Source organism: Crinia signifera, chromosome 2 (assembly GCF_055691185.1).
Source record: "Crinia signifera chromosome 2, ASM5569118v1, whole genome shotgun sequence".
NCBI lineage: Eukaryota > Metazoa > Chordata > Amphibia > Anura > Myobatrachidae > Crinia > Crinia signifera.
Window position 1 is genome coordinate 135737532 of NC_139218.1, and position 17732 is coordinate 135755263.

The following is a 17732-nucleotide window of genomic DNA, read 5'->3' on the forward strand; positions in this document are numbered from 1 at the left end:
GTAAGATGCCACTAGACACATCCTATGTTATACAGAGTTACCAGTTTTAGGAATTTATTGGAAAGTTATTGCAGATGTGAACTTATCTTAAAGGAGATACCCACAAAACAACTTGAAAGCTCAGCTTCTCTGTTCATTGTAACAATGTAAACAAGTAAGAAGAGCTGTGGCTGCCAAGTCACATTGTAGTAAATAAGAAAAGAATAGGTCTGATTATGACCTTTTCCATCAGCATTAAGCACTTCACCTGCTATCTCTAGCACACAAGCAGACATAAGCTGGCTACACGCATGGCCATCACTTCACACCTTATCCTAACCAGGTGTTGCACCAGATCTCACAACTAGGGACATTTAAATGTGGGCGTCCAGTTGAGTGGTTAGTCACCACCGGTTCCTGCAGCAAGTGTCCAGCTGCTCATGGAAGGCATTACCTCACACTGTGGTCATTGCAATGTCCGGCAATGTGAGAATAATTGTAATGGTCAGCAGCTTCTGGCCAGAATTATCCATGGTAACAGACAAAAGGAACCAACTCATCATATGCATTCGGTGTAAAAGCTACTCTTTCATGGTATATGGGAGAAGACCAACCTAAGGAGACAAATCATGGGCCGCTTCTTCAAACCTAGGTTAAAAAAAAACCTCTTAATCCTGGGAATTCCCAGTATTGGATCCTTTTAATGCCACGCCACTCAGCGCTTTGCTAGGGAACTGCTGTGATGCACTCCTTAGGTTTGAGGGCCAATGCGGCTGAAGTCTAGGGCTGTGTAGCATGACCTCTGACATCATGTTGCACAGCCGGATAACTGACTGCTGCTCAGCGCTACCTGGCATAAATCTAAAAGTGTCATACATACTCCTCCAAACCTCCAAACCAATCAATAAAAATATACTATTGTACTCCACACACATGATGTGGAGAACAATATTCATCAAATGAAAACTACCCAAACATCTCTCATTCTTTTTACCATTATGGGGTAACCCTAAGTTCTCATCTGGCTTTTCTTCTATTATTAAATGATGGGGACTCGACTATTTATTAAAATTTTTGAGACCTAACTCATTGGAATTACTCACCCACTCACAGATTAAGGACAAATTCCTTCTTTAATTCCCATTTTTAGAAACATGCAGGTATATACATACAAATTAGTATTCATTCCTTAAAATAATCTCATATACCAAGCAACATAGATAACTCTGTTTGTAATAAGATTGGGACTCATTTCTCAATGTCTCAAATGAATATAGTGCTGTGTTGAGTTGTAATAATCTACATTAAGGTAATCAAACCTCTTAATAAAACTGGCATCTGCCACTAAGAAAACCATATTGTCCCAATAAATCTCCACCAATACCATAAATATCCAAGTTTTACCCCTAATTGTCTTTAGGACTAGACCAGAGATGGAGAACCTTTGGCCCTCCAGCTGTTGTGGAACTACACATCCCAGCATGCCTTGATACAGTTTTTCTATGTGGCCATGCTACAACTGTTGCAGGGCATGCTGGGATGTGTAGTTCCACAACAGCTGGAGTGCCGAAGGTTCCCCATCCCTCGACTAGAAGGAAACATCTTTAAATAAAAATAAAATGACACAAATTCTTTGACATTTGTCTTCCATATGTACATACACTATCCAGTGATTCAAGAGATATCTTGAGATCTTCCTATCTCAACTGAATGGTATAATTTAGAGGTACTCAGAAATGGACCGACTTTCTGATTCATAAATATCTTCAAATCCATCTCAGTTTCTGTCTTGATCATTCTGTGTGTTTATTGTTAGGAGTTCTCCGAATATCATCAATACTAACCAAATTTTCTGATATAATGATTCTTATGTACTCGGCATCCATTGTACACATTGTTGTAACCGGTCAATACATTTTTTTTTAAATAAATAAATCTACAAACAGCACATGTGCAAATTAATGCTGAAATCCCAGGATTGGAACCCCTAATCCTGGAATTGAAATAGCGTCCATGTTGGACTGCACAGACCCACTACATTACCGCGACTTCATCGGACACAGTTCTTCACTCAGGTTCGTGACATTGCTAATTGGACTCTGGAGGACTGCCAATATGTAGCGCGGTCCCATGAATCACGATTCCAGTCGTTTTGGGCTGATGGTAGAATATGGGTGTGGCTCAGACCCCATGAGGCCGTGAACCCCATTTGAAAACAAGGAACCATGCAGTGTGTATTAACGTAGCATGGATTGGGCCTGTAGGGCCACCCAAATACTTTATTGACTGGTATTGCGTTACGTTGCAGTGCTTGGTGACCATTTGCTGTCCTTCAAGGTCTTTATGTGCCCCCAACAAAGATGAAATATTCCAGAAGGAAAATGCATTTGTGTCATTACTCCCAAGTTTATCCATCTCATGTTGAACTGTGTATAATGTTTTGTCATCAAGGGGGAGATGTATCAAGCCATGTCAATTAGCTTCTGTCATTTAACACTGTCTGTGATATTGACAGTTAGAAGCTGATTGGTTTGCTTTGTGCAACTTGTTCTCTCGAATGCTTGATACTGTACATCTCCCCTTAAAATACGTTAATAGAAGGATCTCAGCCATAACCATCCCTGCAATCAACACTTCCGTGACCTCTCTTGTCCCAACACTTTAATTTTCCCATTCAATAATCCTAAACACTCGCTAAGGAAAGTCATTGGTCACCGCTGTAATGTATGTGTTCATTATCATATTATTGCATTACTATGTATATTTACCAGGCTACGGATATGCATCACCATAATGAACAACTGGTCATTCTTATAAGAGATGGACAGTTTCACCTCTCCTCCAACTTTCCCCACAGGCACAGACCATGTTGCATCTGTGAACACAAACCAAAAGGTTATTAATAGAAGAAGAAAAAAAAAAAGACTTTGGGGGAAATTTATTAAGATGGGAGTTCTACTTCACATAAGATGTTGCTATGGGCAACCAATCAGAATCTATTTCTTATTTATTTAGCACCTTCTCGAATAGAATAGATAGTATCTGATTGTTTGCCCATAGCAACATCCCATGTGAAATAAAACTCCCATCTTATTAAATTTACCCCTTTGTCTTTAAGTTCAACAATATGTAAATATTAGTATGGATACGGTGTGTATTACAATTATAAATTGTAACAGAGGGGGTTATTCTGGTTGGTGCGGGCGGACCATGTTCGCACGGTCCGGAGGTTTTTCTACTGCGCATGTGTATCATTAGCTATGCGCATGTGCGGTGTCAGCATACCGCTGATGAACGGGCTGTCCCGAGCGAAAAATCCTATCCGCAATCGCACGTTGACAGTGGGCGTGATGTGGGTGTTTTTAGGGGAGAGGCTAGAAAACTGGGCGTATACCTGGGCGTACACGGGGGGGGGGGGGTGTGCACTCACACTGCATGGAGGGACAACCGCCTTGCTCGGCGAGCGCAACGTGCATTTTGGGCCAAAAACAGTCGGACGCCAAAGAGTGCTCAATACCACTCTTAGGTGTATGCAAATTACTTGTAATTGGTGTTAATTAGCAGACGGAAACTCTGACTGCAATATTAAGCAATGCTGCAGCCTATTAAGTGAAATACTTTGGAAGGTTCTCTTTCTACACTTCTCACCATTTAAAGGTTGGTTTATTTTTATGTAGTATTAATCCAATTAAACATGTTTCAATATGTACATGTATTTATTTTGTATACATCTACACTCTTAATGCAAGTGTTTCCCATATTTTGAAAACAGGACCCACAAATCATAGAAGTCGACATGTGTCAACTTTTTCACTGCAACACAAACATACAAGTCACATTACTTATTTTCACACATCTCTCACGTCTAACACCAACAATGTGTTTTTGGGTCACCTTTTCTACTTGCAATGTTTGTTAAATGTCTTATGCTCATGGACACACTGAGTCTCAGAGCGAAAAAGGCTGAGATCTATCTGTGCACGTTGGCATACACTCATATGTACGCCAGGTGACGGTGGGTAAAGGGCTGAGATCCGTCCGTGCACATTGGCGTGCACTCAAATGTACGCCACTCCCCTTTGTCTGTGACCGTACGTATGCGGCTGTTCTGCATTTGTGCTATGTGCGAATTAAGGTGTATGGGGAAGAGAATACTGGTTCTGGCAGATCTTTTGCATGTAGCATGGAACTTGTACAAGGAAGATACGAATGATGTTGGTTGCAGCGAGTGGCGGTAATGGCGTCCAGCTTGCACATGCACAAACACCAGCATCAGTTGAATTGCTACATTAGCATATGGTAGTAAATCAGGCTCCACAGTTGCAGCCACTTTATACTGTAGGTGTGACAAATAAATCGGCCTCAATTTAACATTTCTGTTCATAGCTTACCTGATGGCCTGTGTGCTATTGTGTTGCTAATGTTCTTCTCATCCCGAGGGAGAGTGTGAAAAAACGTGTAAACCAAATCACACTGTGAAAAGAAGATACAATTGAGATCATTGAAAATACAATCATATTTTAATAGCAGAAACAAAAATCCATTTTACAGAAAGGAAAACTGCTGACTCTGGATCTGTCACATATTGCATTGGCACTGCTGAGTGCTGTGGCCCTTCCTGCTAACTCTCCACCTGTCACATACTGCATTGTCACTGCTGGGTGCTGCACCCCTGCCTACTGACTCTCTACCTGTCGCATTCTGCATAGTCACTGCTGGGTGCTGCGCCACTGCCTACTGACTCTCCACCTGTCAGATATTGCATTGTCACTGCTGGGTGCTGCACCCCTGCCTACTGACTCTCCACCTGTCACATACTACATTGTCACTGCTGGGTGCTGCGCCCCTGCCTACTGACTCTCCACCTGTCACATACTGCATTGTCACTGCTGGGTGCTGCGCCCCTGCCTACTGACTCTCCACCTGTCACATACTGCATTGTCACTGCTGGGTGCTGCGCCCCTGCCTACTGACTCTCTACCTGTCACATTCTGCATAGTCACTGCGGCCCTGTCTGCATGGTCATTGCTGGATGCTGTCCTGAATTTAAAGGAAAGGATCTAAAAACAAGTGTACCGCTTTCAAAGGCCTTATGCACACACATACTAATTTTATGTCTTGTCAACCATTTTCATGGCCAAACGAATTTATATATAGATAGGAGAGAAAGAGAGAGAGAGAAAGAGAGAGAGAGAGAGAGAGAGAGAGAGAGAGAGAGAGAGAGAGAGAGAGAGAGAGAGAGAGAGAGAGAGAGAGAGAGAGAGAGAGAGAGAGAGAGAGAGAGAGAGAGAGAGAGAGAGAGAGAGAGAGAGGCTTTAATTTTGTTTTTACAGAACATCACCACATTAAGATGAGTGATGATTTCCAGTGTGGACTGCAGTTCAAAAAGTGTACTGTGTACAAGGGAAGGATTCAGCCTGGGCTCTAGTAACAGACAATGGAAAATCTCCTCATGTAAATGAGTTAGGATTACAGCACAGAGGGTAGAGCACAGGCAGGCAACAGGACAGGTGCAGCAAAGTCACTAGGAAAATAAGGTGAAACAACATAAACCTCTGAAGGTGCAGTAATATACAGTTATAGGAAAATATGATGACATTATACGGTACAAGTAGTCATTGAATTTCATAAAAACTCTCCGAGGGCCAGATGGATCAGGCTTCAAAAAGTGAATAATGTGGAGAGTGATAAGCAACCAGCTAATCAGGTCCTACATGTCATTTTTCAAACCCAGCCTGTAACATGGCAGTTAGAAGCTAATTGGCTGGTTTTTTATCACTCTCCATGTTATCACTTTTTTAAGCTTGATACATCTGGCCTTGAAAGAGAGGGTCAATTAAATGATTTGCAATTTTATTGATATGTATTAGAAAAGAGGCTTTAAACAGTGCTGTAAAAATGTAAATATATATATTTTTTTTATTTCTTTAGTTCAAAACAGCTTTGTGCACCCCAAAGTACATTTTTCATGCTACTGTACATTTGCACCAGCTGTCCATTTCCTGTTCCCACGCCCAACTAGCTGCTTCCAATATAAAAAGTGTTGGGAGTGCTGAGACCAGATTCTCCTGCCAGCAGCTACACCACAACGGACTGATAGTGTGCCACGGAGGAGTGGTTCCCTGCTTGTTGATGGTGTGACTAATATAAATATACTGCTCTTAGTGGGAATACTAAGGCATGGTTAAGGATTTTTTACACACTGACTTTAGCACTGGAGCCCAGAATTTGTAATCATATAGTATTATCAACAGTACAAACTACACACCTAATTATTATCTGATTAAGTACACCAGTAATTTATTTTTTGTGTCCATTCCATTAGATGACTAGCAACTTAGAAACAGAAATACTCCCTATGACACATGATTGCATCAGGTGTACCTACATGTATCCTTAGCAACATCTTAGACATACAGCCTACAATATCACTTTTCATCATTTAGCAACATCCACAGGGATTAGATTTGTAAACAGCAATAAAAGAGCTTTCCACAGAAATTAATCAGGAGTGCTAATCTTTTCACTCTTACTTATAAACCGACTTGAACAAAGGCGATTTCATGTAAACTGTGAATACAGATAATTGTAAACAAATCCAGATTGCCTTCTGAGAAAGGTACTGGCTACAAAAATACTCCTGTCTCACCTCTGCCACTTGAGGGGGTGCATGGATCAAGTGCCAAACATATCCATTCAATTCCTCCTTCCGACGCTCTGCTGCAGCCTCACCACGGGACCGGCCAATCACAAAGCGGCTTGGGAAACTGAAAAAGAGGGAAACTGAATACAAAATCTCATATCTTAAGAAGAAAAAAAACAGCATAGGTGTCTTACTAATACATATGTATAGTGACCCACAGCACATATTTATTGTGTGATTTGCAGAAGATCATTTCCCAACCAGGGTATTGAGATACATTTTTTATTACTATATTATGCCACATTCAATGAAGGTGAAATTGTGCCATGGGGTTATTATTGTGCTCCGCACAGAAGGTGTGCCAGAGCAACTGAATTGTTACTTATAGTTTCCTTATGGTTATAATCCATTTGCATTTTATTAGAAAATAATTCCTGTGTGGATTATTTTATGGGCGTTGCCCATAGAAACCAATCAGAATCCAGCCATTCTCTATTGCATCCTAGAAAATAATAGACAAAATCTGATTGGTTGCTATAGGCAAAACTACCACTTTTTTATTTTTAGAAGCATTACTATATATATCCTCTAGTCTCTTCAACCCCTAAACAGATAGGTACATAAACCATAGCTAGAAAAATGTAACTGGACATGGTATGTTTCATAGCCACTCACAGTAGAATGTAATAGGGCAAGATGAATCAGCTGTGCACAATAACAATATTTTTTTTAACACAATCTCAGAAATATGGGTAACTACCATGCAATGTCACTGAGATGATGGATCTCATTGGAAGATCATTTGTAGTGTGTGGACACAGATGGGACACCTGTTTTGCGTAGATCTTTCACAACAGGCACAAGGTTAGTGTAAAGGAGCCCATACACGGTCCGTTGTGTATGGCTCCGTTCTGTACTATGTGATGCGCGCTCTCGCGCATCACATAGTACGGTACAAAAAGTATGTGCTGCACATACTTTTTGTACTAGCTACACATCGGATCGGATCGCAGTGCATGCACACTGCATGCACTAGGGATGCGATCCGATGTGTGCTGTTTAAGCACACAACGGATCCGATTAACGGACCGTGTATGGGGGGCTTAAGGCTGCTTGCACATTAGAATGAGGAGTACCCGGCTCATCCAACTGGCAACAGGACCCAAAAATGCATATTTTGGTTCCTCTGCAGCACGACAGACCGGAACATATTGCATGTGAACTGCAGAAGAGCGCAATTAGGCATACACACTTAAAAATATGTCTGATTTGTTCAAATTCGCCTAGAAACAACAAATTGCGAAGATATCGTTTAACTGTGTGCACACCATAAGTGCTAATACTTAAGATGACAGCTGTGGCTGCAGACACAAAAACAGTGGATGGCCTTGCCTTTCAACCTGATGACAGATGGATGCTTACAATAGCATAAAGCAGTGGGCAGACTCAGGAACGTCCGAAAATGTGTCAAACTCAAAGTCAGGCCCTTAGTGTTTTCAAGTAAAAAGTAGTGATCCCCTGTCCTGTAAGTTCATGTTTATGAGGTTGGAAGGCTGCCCGTGACTTACCTGGGCAGCTGTGATGATGGGAAAAGGAGACGGAGTTTGCTGTGCAGCTCCTGGAATTCCTCAAAGGACCTCTGGATATAAGTGGTGGTGTGGGGGCTCTCTCGTTCCACCTTAATAACATAAACCTGCAGAAAGTACACTATTAGATACAAGTAAAGAACACAAGTTGATCCACCCCACTTCATACGTATATACACAGTATATATAGATATATATATAGATATATATATATCTATATATATATATATATATATATACATACACACACACACACACACAAACAGAAATGCATCCTCCTACATCCTTGCTGCAGTCATGTTAAACAGCCTTTTAGTTGCGCCACACACCTTCTTAGTGTCATTTTGTGCAACGTTTGCTTACAATGTGTATTACTAGCATCACCAATAGGATGCACAAGCAGATTCTGTGGATTACAATGATATGTGGCACGACTATGATATGTGCCATGACTATGTTCAATATGTGACTGCGGCTATATCTGCATATGAAACGTTAAGTTAACCTGTAGCATAGAATTGCCTATGCAGATACGCCCAGTTAGTAGAGCTGCCTGGGAACTGCAGGCTCACTCCTGCCAGGCAAAACACACACACCATTTAGGTAAGAATTGCATTGATCATTGCTTAATGCAAATATTGTCAGACAATTATATAAATATCTATTAAAAGGCCTTTACTTACATATCCTTTGTTAGGGTTGAATATCTTCTTATATCTGGTGAGGAAAACGTCACTTATCCTTCCATTCATCTTCATTGTGTGAATCCTTGGAGCGAAGGAGAGAGCTAGCCGCTCGTCTGAGCTGCTAAACTTCAGCTGGGCCAAGTTGTGAATGAAAAAATTCAGCTTTGTGGCCACTGATCCCAGGCTGGACTCTATGAGACTGGTGCAGGGAAACAGGGAAAGGGGAGAAGCACAATATAATAATATGTAACCATTGGGGTTTAAATAATAATCAGAAAATGGTACTTCTGTAGTTTCACGGCGCCAGTATGCGTCTGAGTCCCCTTGCGGGGCTCGCTTCGCTCGCCCACGCTTCGCTCGCCCACGCTGTGGGCTCGGTGGCTCGCCATGCTATTTAAAATCAACTCCATGCCAACATGGATAGTGGGGGTATGAACTATCCATGTTGGCATGGAGTTAAGTTACTTTTTTTGACATATTTCGTGGCGAGCGTAGAACCCGGAAGTAGCACGGCGCCAAGTACCCAGAAAATAATTGAATATGTAATACAAGTTCTACTGAGCTGTGGCACAGATCTTTTGCCTATTATTAAATCCTCCAATACTTTTTGTTTCTAGATTTTCTCAGTGTCACAGTATGCAATATTATTAGGGTACTTTTCAGGTGTTACCCCTCATTGCGGTTGCATAGAAAAGGTATTTTTCGCACCGCCTGGTCCTTCTCCCTCACTAAAATTCCTCCACTCTAAAGCAACTGTATTTACTAATCTGCTCCTCACACTAGCCTGACCTCTGGGGCAACGCGGTCCTGCCCTTTAGGTAAGGGGAGGAGCTTGTTGGTAAAATGTTACAGTAGGTGGTAGTGTTGCTTTAGCAGTGCCAGTTATTACACCACTGTAACTTACTTGCGTCTCTAATACTGTAACCTGCCCTCAGTATATCTGCCATTAAATGCATCATGCAAGAGCAACGCATACAAAATGTGCTTCTCTATCTGATTACCGGGTAAAATAGGTGGTGGCATCAGCCTCGGAATCCTGTGGGCGCAAAGCATCATACACATACTTCAAATCTTGCAGGTCAGACAATTCTGGAATTCCACAGGACAGCATCTAAAAGCAGACAGAGTTAGGCATTAAGCCAAGAGCTAATATTTCAATAACGGAGCGGGAGAACCATTACTGGAATGGTTATAATGGTACTAAAGATAATGAATTGCCTGCTCATTGTAGTAGCTCAGATACAAAATTATACTATACAGCACTAACACCAGTTGCAGACCTTTGTTTCTCAAAGCTTTCTGTAATGCTACACAATATTATCTGGTACCAACCGGGGCTGATATTGCTATATTTCCAGGGTTACATACAAGCTGAGCACATTTATTCTCTAATGATAAACCTGGATCCTTTCTTTAACATGGGATGCTTGTTGAATCATTGATCCTGGATAATTGCTTCACCGGGGGCTATCCAATTAGCCCAGATAGGTCTACACTAGTCTCAGGCAGGGAAAGAATAATCTGTGCCGGTTTTTTTACTTAAACCGTGTGTTTGTGCACAAAATATATTTTTTTTCACAGGAGTACCCCGTTAAAAAAGAGCAGTGAAACATCTGAAAATATGGGAGTGCTTGTATTTTTTTTCTCTTTTTCTGTGAAAACTTCATTAAAAAGTCACCCGATTTAAAAAGATGAGATATAATGGAGTAATACTCTCAGGTCTCAGAATGGTATGCTGGAACAATTTCTTGTTACCGTAATTAAATTATTTGAGGGGGAGAATTTGATGTACATATGTGTCCATATACATTTAGCCCCCTTACGTATCTGAAAAAGAGAGCTGTTTTCTCTTTTTTTTAAAGCACCAATCATTTACACGGAGAAAAGCAGGTTGATTGTGCACTCTAAAAGATTGCCGCTTTAAAAAAAGAAAACACTCTCAACATTTCTCACACCCTACTACATTTGGCCATAAATGTATTTTAACATAGCTGCATTGTTTCTTGCGCACCTGTAGAAAAGATAATAAGCAATATCATCTTTTGTGTGTATGAGGGGAGCAGGTTTGGGCTTTTACATTTTTTCATCGGATAAAATGAATAAAAATATAAACTTAACTATAAAATAGTATACTGTCCCTTCAGTTCTGTCAGTATTACTATGGGCAGCTTACCAGTCCCAGCAGGTTGAGGAAAAGGTGAGTATGCTTGCGGATGAGGTTATAAGCCTGGCAGCATAAATCTACAAAATCATGGAAGCGGCTGGATGTCTTGTCCCCACCATTAATTACATATGCCATGTCCGATGTGAAGACAAATGGTGCACGGTCTCTGTAGTGGTAAAATAAAATCTTTAGGTTTGTTTACAGAACAAAGGGTACATGGCTGTATGTTCTGTTCAGATACATACTGTCACATGCAGCCTGCATTACTGGATTGTAGGAGGACAATTTTTCTGTCTTGTACATATTTGTGTAAAACACTTGCTGTCAACAAGAAACATATACCTCTTTGTACTAGGGATTGTATTAGACATCTGACCAACACTCTATTGAATGCTTACTCAGTTTTTCTGCTAGTATGTAAGTTGTCACTCATATGGCCTGGTTTATGTTTGTGAGCAAAGCAAAAGTAAAAACCATGGGTACTTGTTTCCTAGCACGGCGCCACCGATTTTAATTGTATGAAATCTGGTTGCAAAAAAATCGGTTCGATCGCATCGCATGCAACCAAATCGCATGCGATTGGATCGACCCGGCCGACCCGATTTTTACATTAGAACCAATGTTAAATGGTCCCCGAGACCCGATTTTACATTGGCCCCAAATGTTAAATGCCCCCCAGACCCCATTTTTCATTGTATGTCCCCCCATTGTTAACGCCACGCCACGATCATTGTCAACCCGGAGCGTGGCCAGCGCAGCGAGCCCGCGAGGGGCGGCGGTACGCGTCCTCCGACCTTTTCATTCCCCGACTATACACGTCGGTGTGGAGTTGATTTCATATAGCGTGGTGAGCACAGCGAGTCCCGCATTACTTCAGACGTATTACACGTCCGCTCGCCACACTATATAAAATCAACTCCACGCCGACGTGGATAGTGGGGGTATGAAAAGATCGGAGGATGCATACCGCCGCCCCTCGCGGGCTCGCTGCGCTTCAGGTTGGCGTTGATCGTGGCGTTGCGTTAACAATGGGGGGGCATTTGACATAACCATCAGGGTGGGTTTACAATTAAAAATTTGGTCTGGGGGGCATTTAACATTGGGTCCAATGTAAAAATCGGGTTGGTCACGTCGGTCGCATCGCATGCCATTATATGCCAATAATGCCGATTTTCAAAGTGCGTTAAAAACGTCTTTGAAGCCCGAAAATCGGGTCATCGGGTCCCATCGCATACCTTAAGTTAAGGTATGCGATGGGACCCGACGGGCGCCGTGCTAGGAAACAAGTACAAAACCATGTTACACTGCAAGGGGGCAGATGAACATGTGCAGCGAGATTTGGATTGGGGTGGGTTATATTTTTTCTGTGCTTACTGTAATTACTGGCTGTTGAACAGCTTTATTTTTACACTGCAATATAGATTTCAATTTGAAGACACCCCACCCAAATCTAAATCTCCATGCACATATTACACTCTATCCCACTGGTCTTGTGCCCAGTTGCTTGCTACTTAGCTTTACTTACAAACATGAATCAGGCAAATAGTCTATAAACCTAGAATACGGGACTGTGAGAATTGCTGCAAGAGTTATACAGTAAGTCAAAGTTTCTCAAACTCTGCCATTACAATGTATATGTGGTAGGGAATATAGATTGTAAGCTCTACTGGGGCAGGGACTGATGTGAATGTTCAAATATTCTCTGCAAAACGCTGCAGAATCTGTGTGCGCTATATAAGAAACTGTTCATAAATAAATTGAGTCCAAATGGTTAAATTGAACTGACTGCGGAACTAATAGTCACTTGCGCTCAAGCATGTATAGCCTTAAAACCAGGAATGTAATGGTCGGAGCTTGGGAAACTGTATTAAGGACTTTTATCCATCGGGCAGTAAGTTTGTGCATGTTAGAGCCTGCTCATTTTCCACTTAAACACATACAGTGGGGCAAAAAAAGTATTTGGACAGCTAATGATTGTGAAAGTTGACCCATTTAAAAAGACGAAAGAGGTCTGTAATTTCCATCATAGGTACACTTCTAGTGTGAGAGACAGAATGTGCAGCTCCACAATTTTGTTCCTGGTGTCCTTAGACCGCTCTCTGGTCTTGGCCATGGTGGAGAGGTTGCAGTCTGACTGTTTGAGGGTGTGGACAGGAGTCTTTTATACAGATAACCAGTTCAAACAGGTGCCATTAATACAGGTAACTAGTGGAGGATAGAAGAGCTTCTTAAAAAAGTAAAAAAATGGGTTGTGACTGATTTTAAGAGTCCATACGGTACCGTATTGATGAACCAGCTGGTTTTGGTAAGTTGCGGTGATACTCCGTTTTTTTTTTGTTATCTTGCCTCACTGATGTATAGCTGTGTGGATGGATACAGAGTACCCCAAGGGGCAACCTTTATGGAGGATGCAGAACCTCCTGCAATTCTGTGCCCTGGCAGATGGTAGGGGGTGTCTCTGGTCAGGTGGAAGTCCCAGAAAAAAAATCATACAATACGATTCCTGTTTTTATTTCCACATTCTCTCACAGTTGAAGTGTACCTATGATGAAAATTACAGACCTCTCTCCTCTTTTTAAGTGGGTCAACTTGCACAATTGGTGGCTGTCCAAATACTTTTTTGCCCCACTGTACATACATACAGGAATGTCCTACAGTTTGCCAGAACATAGTGGTGTGTGACTCTTGCTAATTAACCTTCCTTAAGGATTTCTCATATTTCACTTGGGACTCTCTTAACATTACTTCCTTATTTATTATTAGATTTTGTTCATTATAATAGAGCGTAAGTCTCATGTTACTGACTTTAACATGTTTTAGGATCATGTACATGTTCGGTCAAGTCTTGTTCAAGCACGGCGGTTCTCCTCTTTTTTTGTCATGCACTCACCTTTTTATGTTCCCAAACATCTGTGCATGTCCCAGGAAGCGGCCAAAATCTATATGAAACATGTGCCCACTGGTCTTCAGCATGATGTTATCGTTGTGACGATCACAGATCCCAAGTACATAAGTGGCTACACAGCATCCTGCACATGAGTATATGAAATTCTCCACTGCCTGTGTAATCCAAACATTTCCATGGTTACCAACATTATCTGTTCCTCAAAGTGACAGGTTCTACAATACATTTGATAAATGATATACACTGGGATAAAATCTTGTATATATATTTTTTAAATTATGCACATTTTGCAGCTTGTGGTCTATATTCTCTGGTTTCCAAAGGTAGCAAAAGAAATGGACTTTATGAATCCTACCATTGTCAGTGATGTGTGCCGCTTGTGAACCTTGGGTGAAATTTAATAGGAGAGATTCAGAAAGTGAGAGATTTGGTAAGAAATCTCCAGTTGTTGTTTTTTTAAGCGACAATCATTTACACTGCAAAACCAGCTTTAAAAAAAAAAAGGAGATTTCTTACCAAATCTCTCACTTTCTGAATCTTTCCTCCTAATACATTTCACCCCACGTGTATTCACACCTCTTTGTAAGATATTAATTAACTTTCATCCTGCTGTATTCCAATTATTAGGACTCCGCTACTGAGAGCACAGAATAAACTTGGGAAGCTTCATGTTAATTATAGGCTGCTTCCAGGACAGAACATGTCACCTTGTCATACTCATCCTCCGTGGGATTGTGCTTCTGTAGCCAATCAGCTAGTGGTCGGTCTTTAAATGAACCAGTTACTCCATGCTCCACCTGGATCTTCCTCAGGGTTTCTGCAGATGGGATCATCTCAACCATACCTGCAAGCACGGAAAGCAAACTGCTTACATGGATCTACACACGTGATTTGGATATATTTTATGAGGACGATAATTTATATAATTACAGATAATATCAGAGACTTCACAAAACAATAAAAAAGAATGACATGATTTAAACACTTTGAAAAAACTGGTGTGCATTGTTTTTCCTAAATGTAATTGAATCCATCATATTGTCAATCTAATGTTGCACTAAAAGCACAGCAATTTTAGTTGAAATCAAAAAGAATTGATCACATAAATAATGTATAACATTACAGTAATGTTTAAAATGCACCGTACCTCAGGTCTGTATGAAATACAGGCCAAGAGAGGCTGGCTATACTGCAGATGATGCTATTCATACAGCAGCAACAGACACATAAGAATAGAATAGAATCAACTTTATTGGCCATGTATGCTTGCGCACACTAGGAATTTTTTGTGGATTTACAGTGCAGCATCAAGCAGGGATGAATGGGGGGGGGGGGGGTGAAGGCATTACATACATTACTTTAAGACATTACATGTGGGGAACACATACCCGCCGAGCTGCACAGCGCCTAGGCAGCCATCAGCGGCGCCACTGCTCGCTGCAACAGCCAGGAAGGTAACAATACAAGCAGAGACAGTACAGTTATCACACATGGAACATATTTGGCTGAGCTGCACAGCTCCTAGGCAGCCATCAGCGGCGCCATCTTGATCATGCTGCTCAAAGGCAGCAATAATAATATTATTATTTTTATTTAGCATGGTAACTGAAGCATGAGTTCAACTGGTTGTAGCACTTTTCTTCCAAAGCTGGCACACCCTGCCAGCTTGTTGCTGGCAGGGTGTGCAACTAGTGATGGTAAGCATACAGGCTTTGCAAACAGTGGTTACGGAGTTATATGGTACAAATCATTGTAAAGAAACAGAAAACAAAGAAAGTAATGCAAAGCTTTCATCAGCTTAGAGGCTGAGAGAGATGGTAATTGGTGAAAAATAAATTGATGCCATGTGCGGGTGTAAGTCCAAATCCAGTCCAAACTCCAGTCAAACTCATGCTTCAGTTGCCATGCTTACGATGCAGGCTAAGATGGCAGGCAAAGCCTTTGAGCAGGCTTCCAAATATTTCCAATTTTAAAGGAAAGTTTGGGTCAGCTGATACAGGGGGAGGGGATGGTGTTTGCACAAATTGCTCAACAGGCTAATTAGTGGAGGGGGGAAGTTGCAGGGTCCAAGTAACAAAACAATTCACAATGCAGACTGTTCTTTAAATGAAAAGCATCAGATGTTCAAAGTGGGATTCATGTACCTAAAAAATAGGAGATGAGATGGTTTTAAAACTTCTCTCCAGTCAAACTCATGCTTCAGTTGCCATGCTTACGATGCAGGCTAAGATGGCAGGCAAAGCCTTTAAGGGCCTATTCATCAAATACAGTTGCCATAAACTTATGCAGAAACCTCAATGGTATAAAACCTATGACAGGGGAACAATCAATGGTCTCACCCACAGATGGTCACCTCTGCTATATTTCCTGTGTCGAGGAGCAGAGCTAGGTGTGTACCATCAAGAGATGAGAAACAATGGATCTCCACCAACAACCACTAGTTGGTTAGCTATCGATGACCAACCTAAGTTCCATTATCTGGGGCTCCCTGTGCCCGCCCTTATCTTTCAGACTGGTAATATTTCAGTGCAGTGGCTGTTCCAGTGATTGGTTTTCTGTCTGAAAACCCGTTAGCTACTTTTCTCCTGGCATTGGGCTAACGTGGCTCCATGGCTGTGGATCGGCTCCTGCCTTCTCTCTGGCCTGCCTGAACCCTGGGCTGTATGGACTTCCTCTCTCCAACTGTCTCTGCCCACTCCAGCCTGGGATGCCACCTAAACCCTCCTCATCTGCTGGCAGGGACTGTTGTGAATTTAGTGCGGCTGTCCTGGGACTGTTGATGGTGAGGCTAATCTGTGGCTTTTGAATGGTATATACATTTTTACTTATACTACAATATCCTGCATATTTTTCTGCAGGCTATCCTAAGTTTTCCTGAGCCCGATCTGCTGTTTGCTGCCCAGTCTCTGTATTGTCCGTAGTGATGCTACTACGCTGTTGGCATACCCCTGTAGGTCAAAATGAGCAAAAAGAGGGGCATGCTGCAGCCTCTAAACTAGTAAAGTATATTGGGTACCCCGCTGCAACCAAGGTTTCCACTTTCAAACTTTCAGATATCATGGTTAAATTTTGTACTTAAAATTCTGTGTTTAGTGCATGGTAGCTACCTCGCCCCCGTCCTGTGGAGAAGCAGCGGAAAATCACCATGCGCATATCTAGACCCTCTTGAATCCAGATTTTATTCATGATTCTGATCATCTGCAAGGTCAGCATGTCCTGTCTGAGGTCATCCCCACACTGGCAAAGAAAGAAGGATTTTTATTAAGAAGGTTAATCTCCCCCCTTTTTTAGGGCAATGCTGTAACATACTGTATCTGCATCATAAAACATAATAGCAATAAACATATCCTCATTTGAAGTACTGTATGTGTCTTTTGTGTTTTTTCACTGCACGTGCTCTGGAACCAACAGTATACAAGTATGAGGAGGTGACTGAGAAAGAATAACTGAATGTCACCACAGACAAAGCTCAGGGATAGTATTTTTATGGACCTGCAATCAGGCTGAACTGTAGAAATACCTGTTTTAGATAATAGTAATACTAACTTTTTTTAGATTTCCCTTTCTCTAATAGTACTTAAGGACATTAACAGAATAAACACAAAACAGTACAGAACAGAGAAGTACAGAAAAGCAAAAATAAAGAGAGAATGGAGATACTAAAGTGACAATAAGGAAATACTTCAGCAAACAGGAAAGTCTTGAGTATGTTTGTTTAAGGATTCCAGAGTGGGGGCCTCTTGTGTAGGGAAGTACAATATTGTCAGGG

The 17732-nt window shown here is 41.5% G+C and overlaps 1 protein-coding gene across 4 annotated transcripts in view; it reads right to left on the reverse strand.

Annotated features, from left to right (window-relative positions):
• The window catches only part of PIK3C2B (phosphatidylinositol-4-phosphate 3-kinase catalytic subunit type 2 beta), a 126442-nt gene that overhangs the window by 7351 nt on the left and 101359 nt on the right, over positions 1 to 17732 (reverse strand). For all 4 annotated transcript variants that reach the window (XM_083172898.1, XM_083172897.1, XM_083172900.1 and 1 more), the window contains 10 exons: positions 17071 to 17200; positions 14671 to 14807; positions 13949 to 14118; positions 11068 to 11224; positions 9896 to 10005; positions 8892 to 9093; positions 8191 to 8315; positions 6629 to 6746; positions 4371 to 4452; positions 2748 to 2854 (listed from right to left, as the gene is read on the reverse strand). In XM_083172898.1, coding sequence (XP_083029024.1) covers positions 2748 to 2854; positions 4371 to 4452; positions 6629 to 6746; positions 8191 to 8315; positions 8892 to 9093; positions 9896 to 10005; positions 11068 to 11224; positions 13949 to 14118; positions 14671 to 14807; positions 17071 to 17200 — 1338 coding nt within the window. The remainder of the gene's footprint in view (positions 1 to 2747; positions 2855 to 4370; positions 4453 to 6628; positions 6747 to 8190; positions 8316 to 8891; positions 9094 to 9895; positions 10006 to 11067; positions 11225 to 13948; positions 14119 to 14670; positions 14808 to 17070; positions 17201 to 17732) is intronic.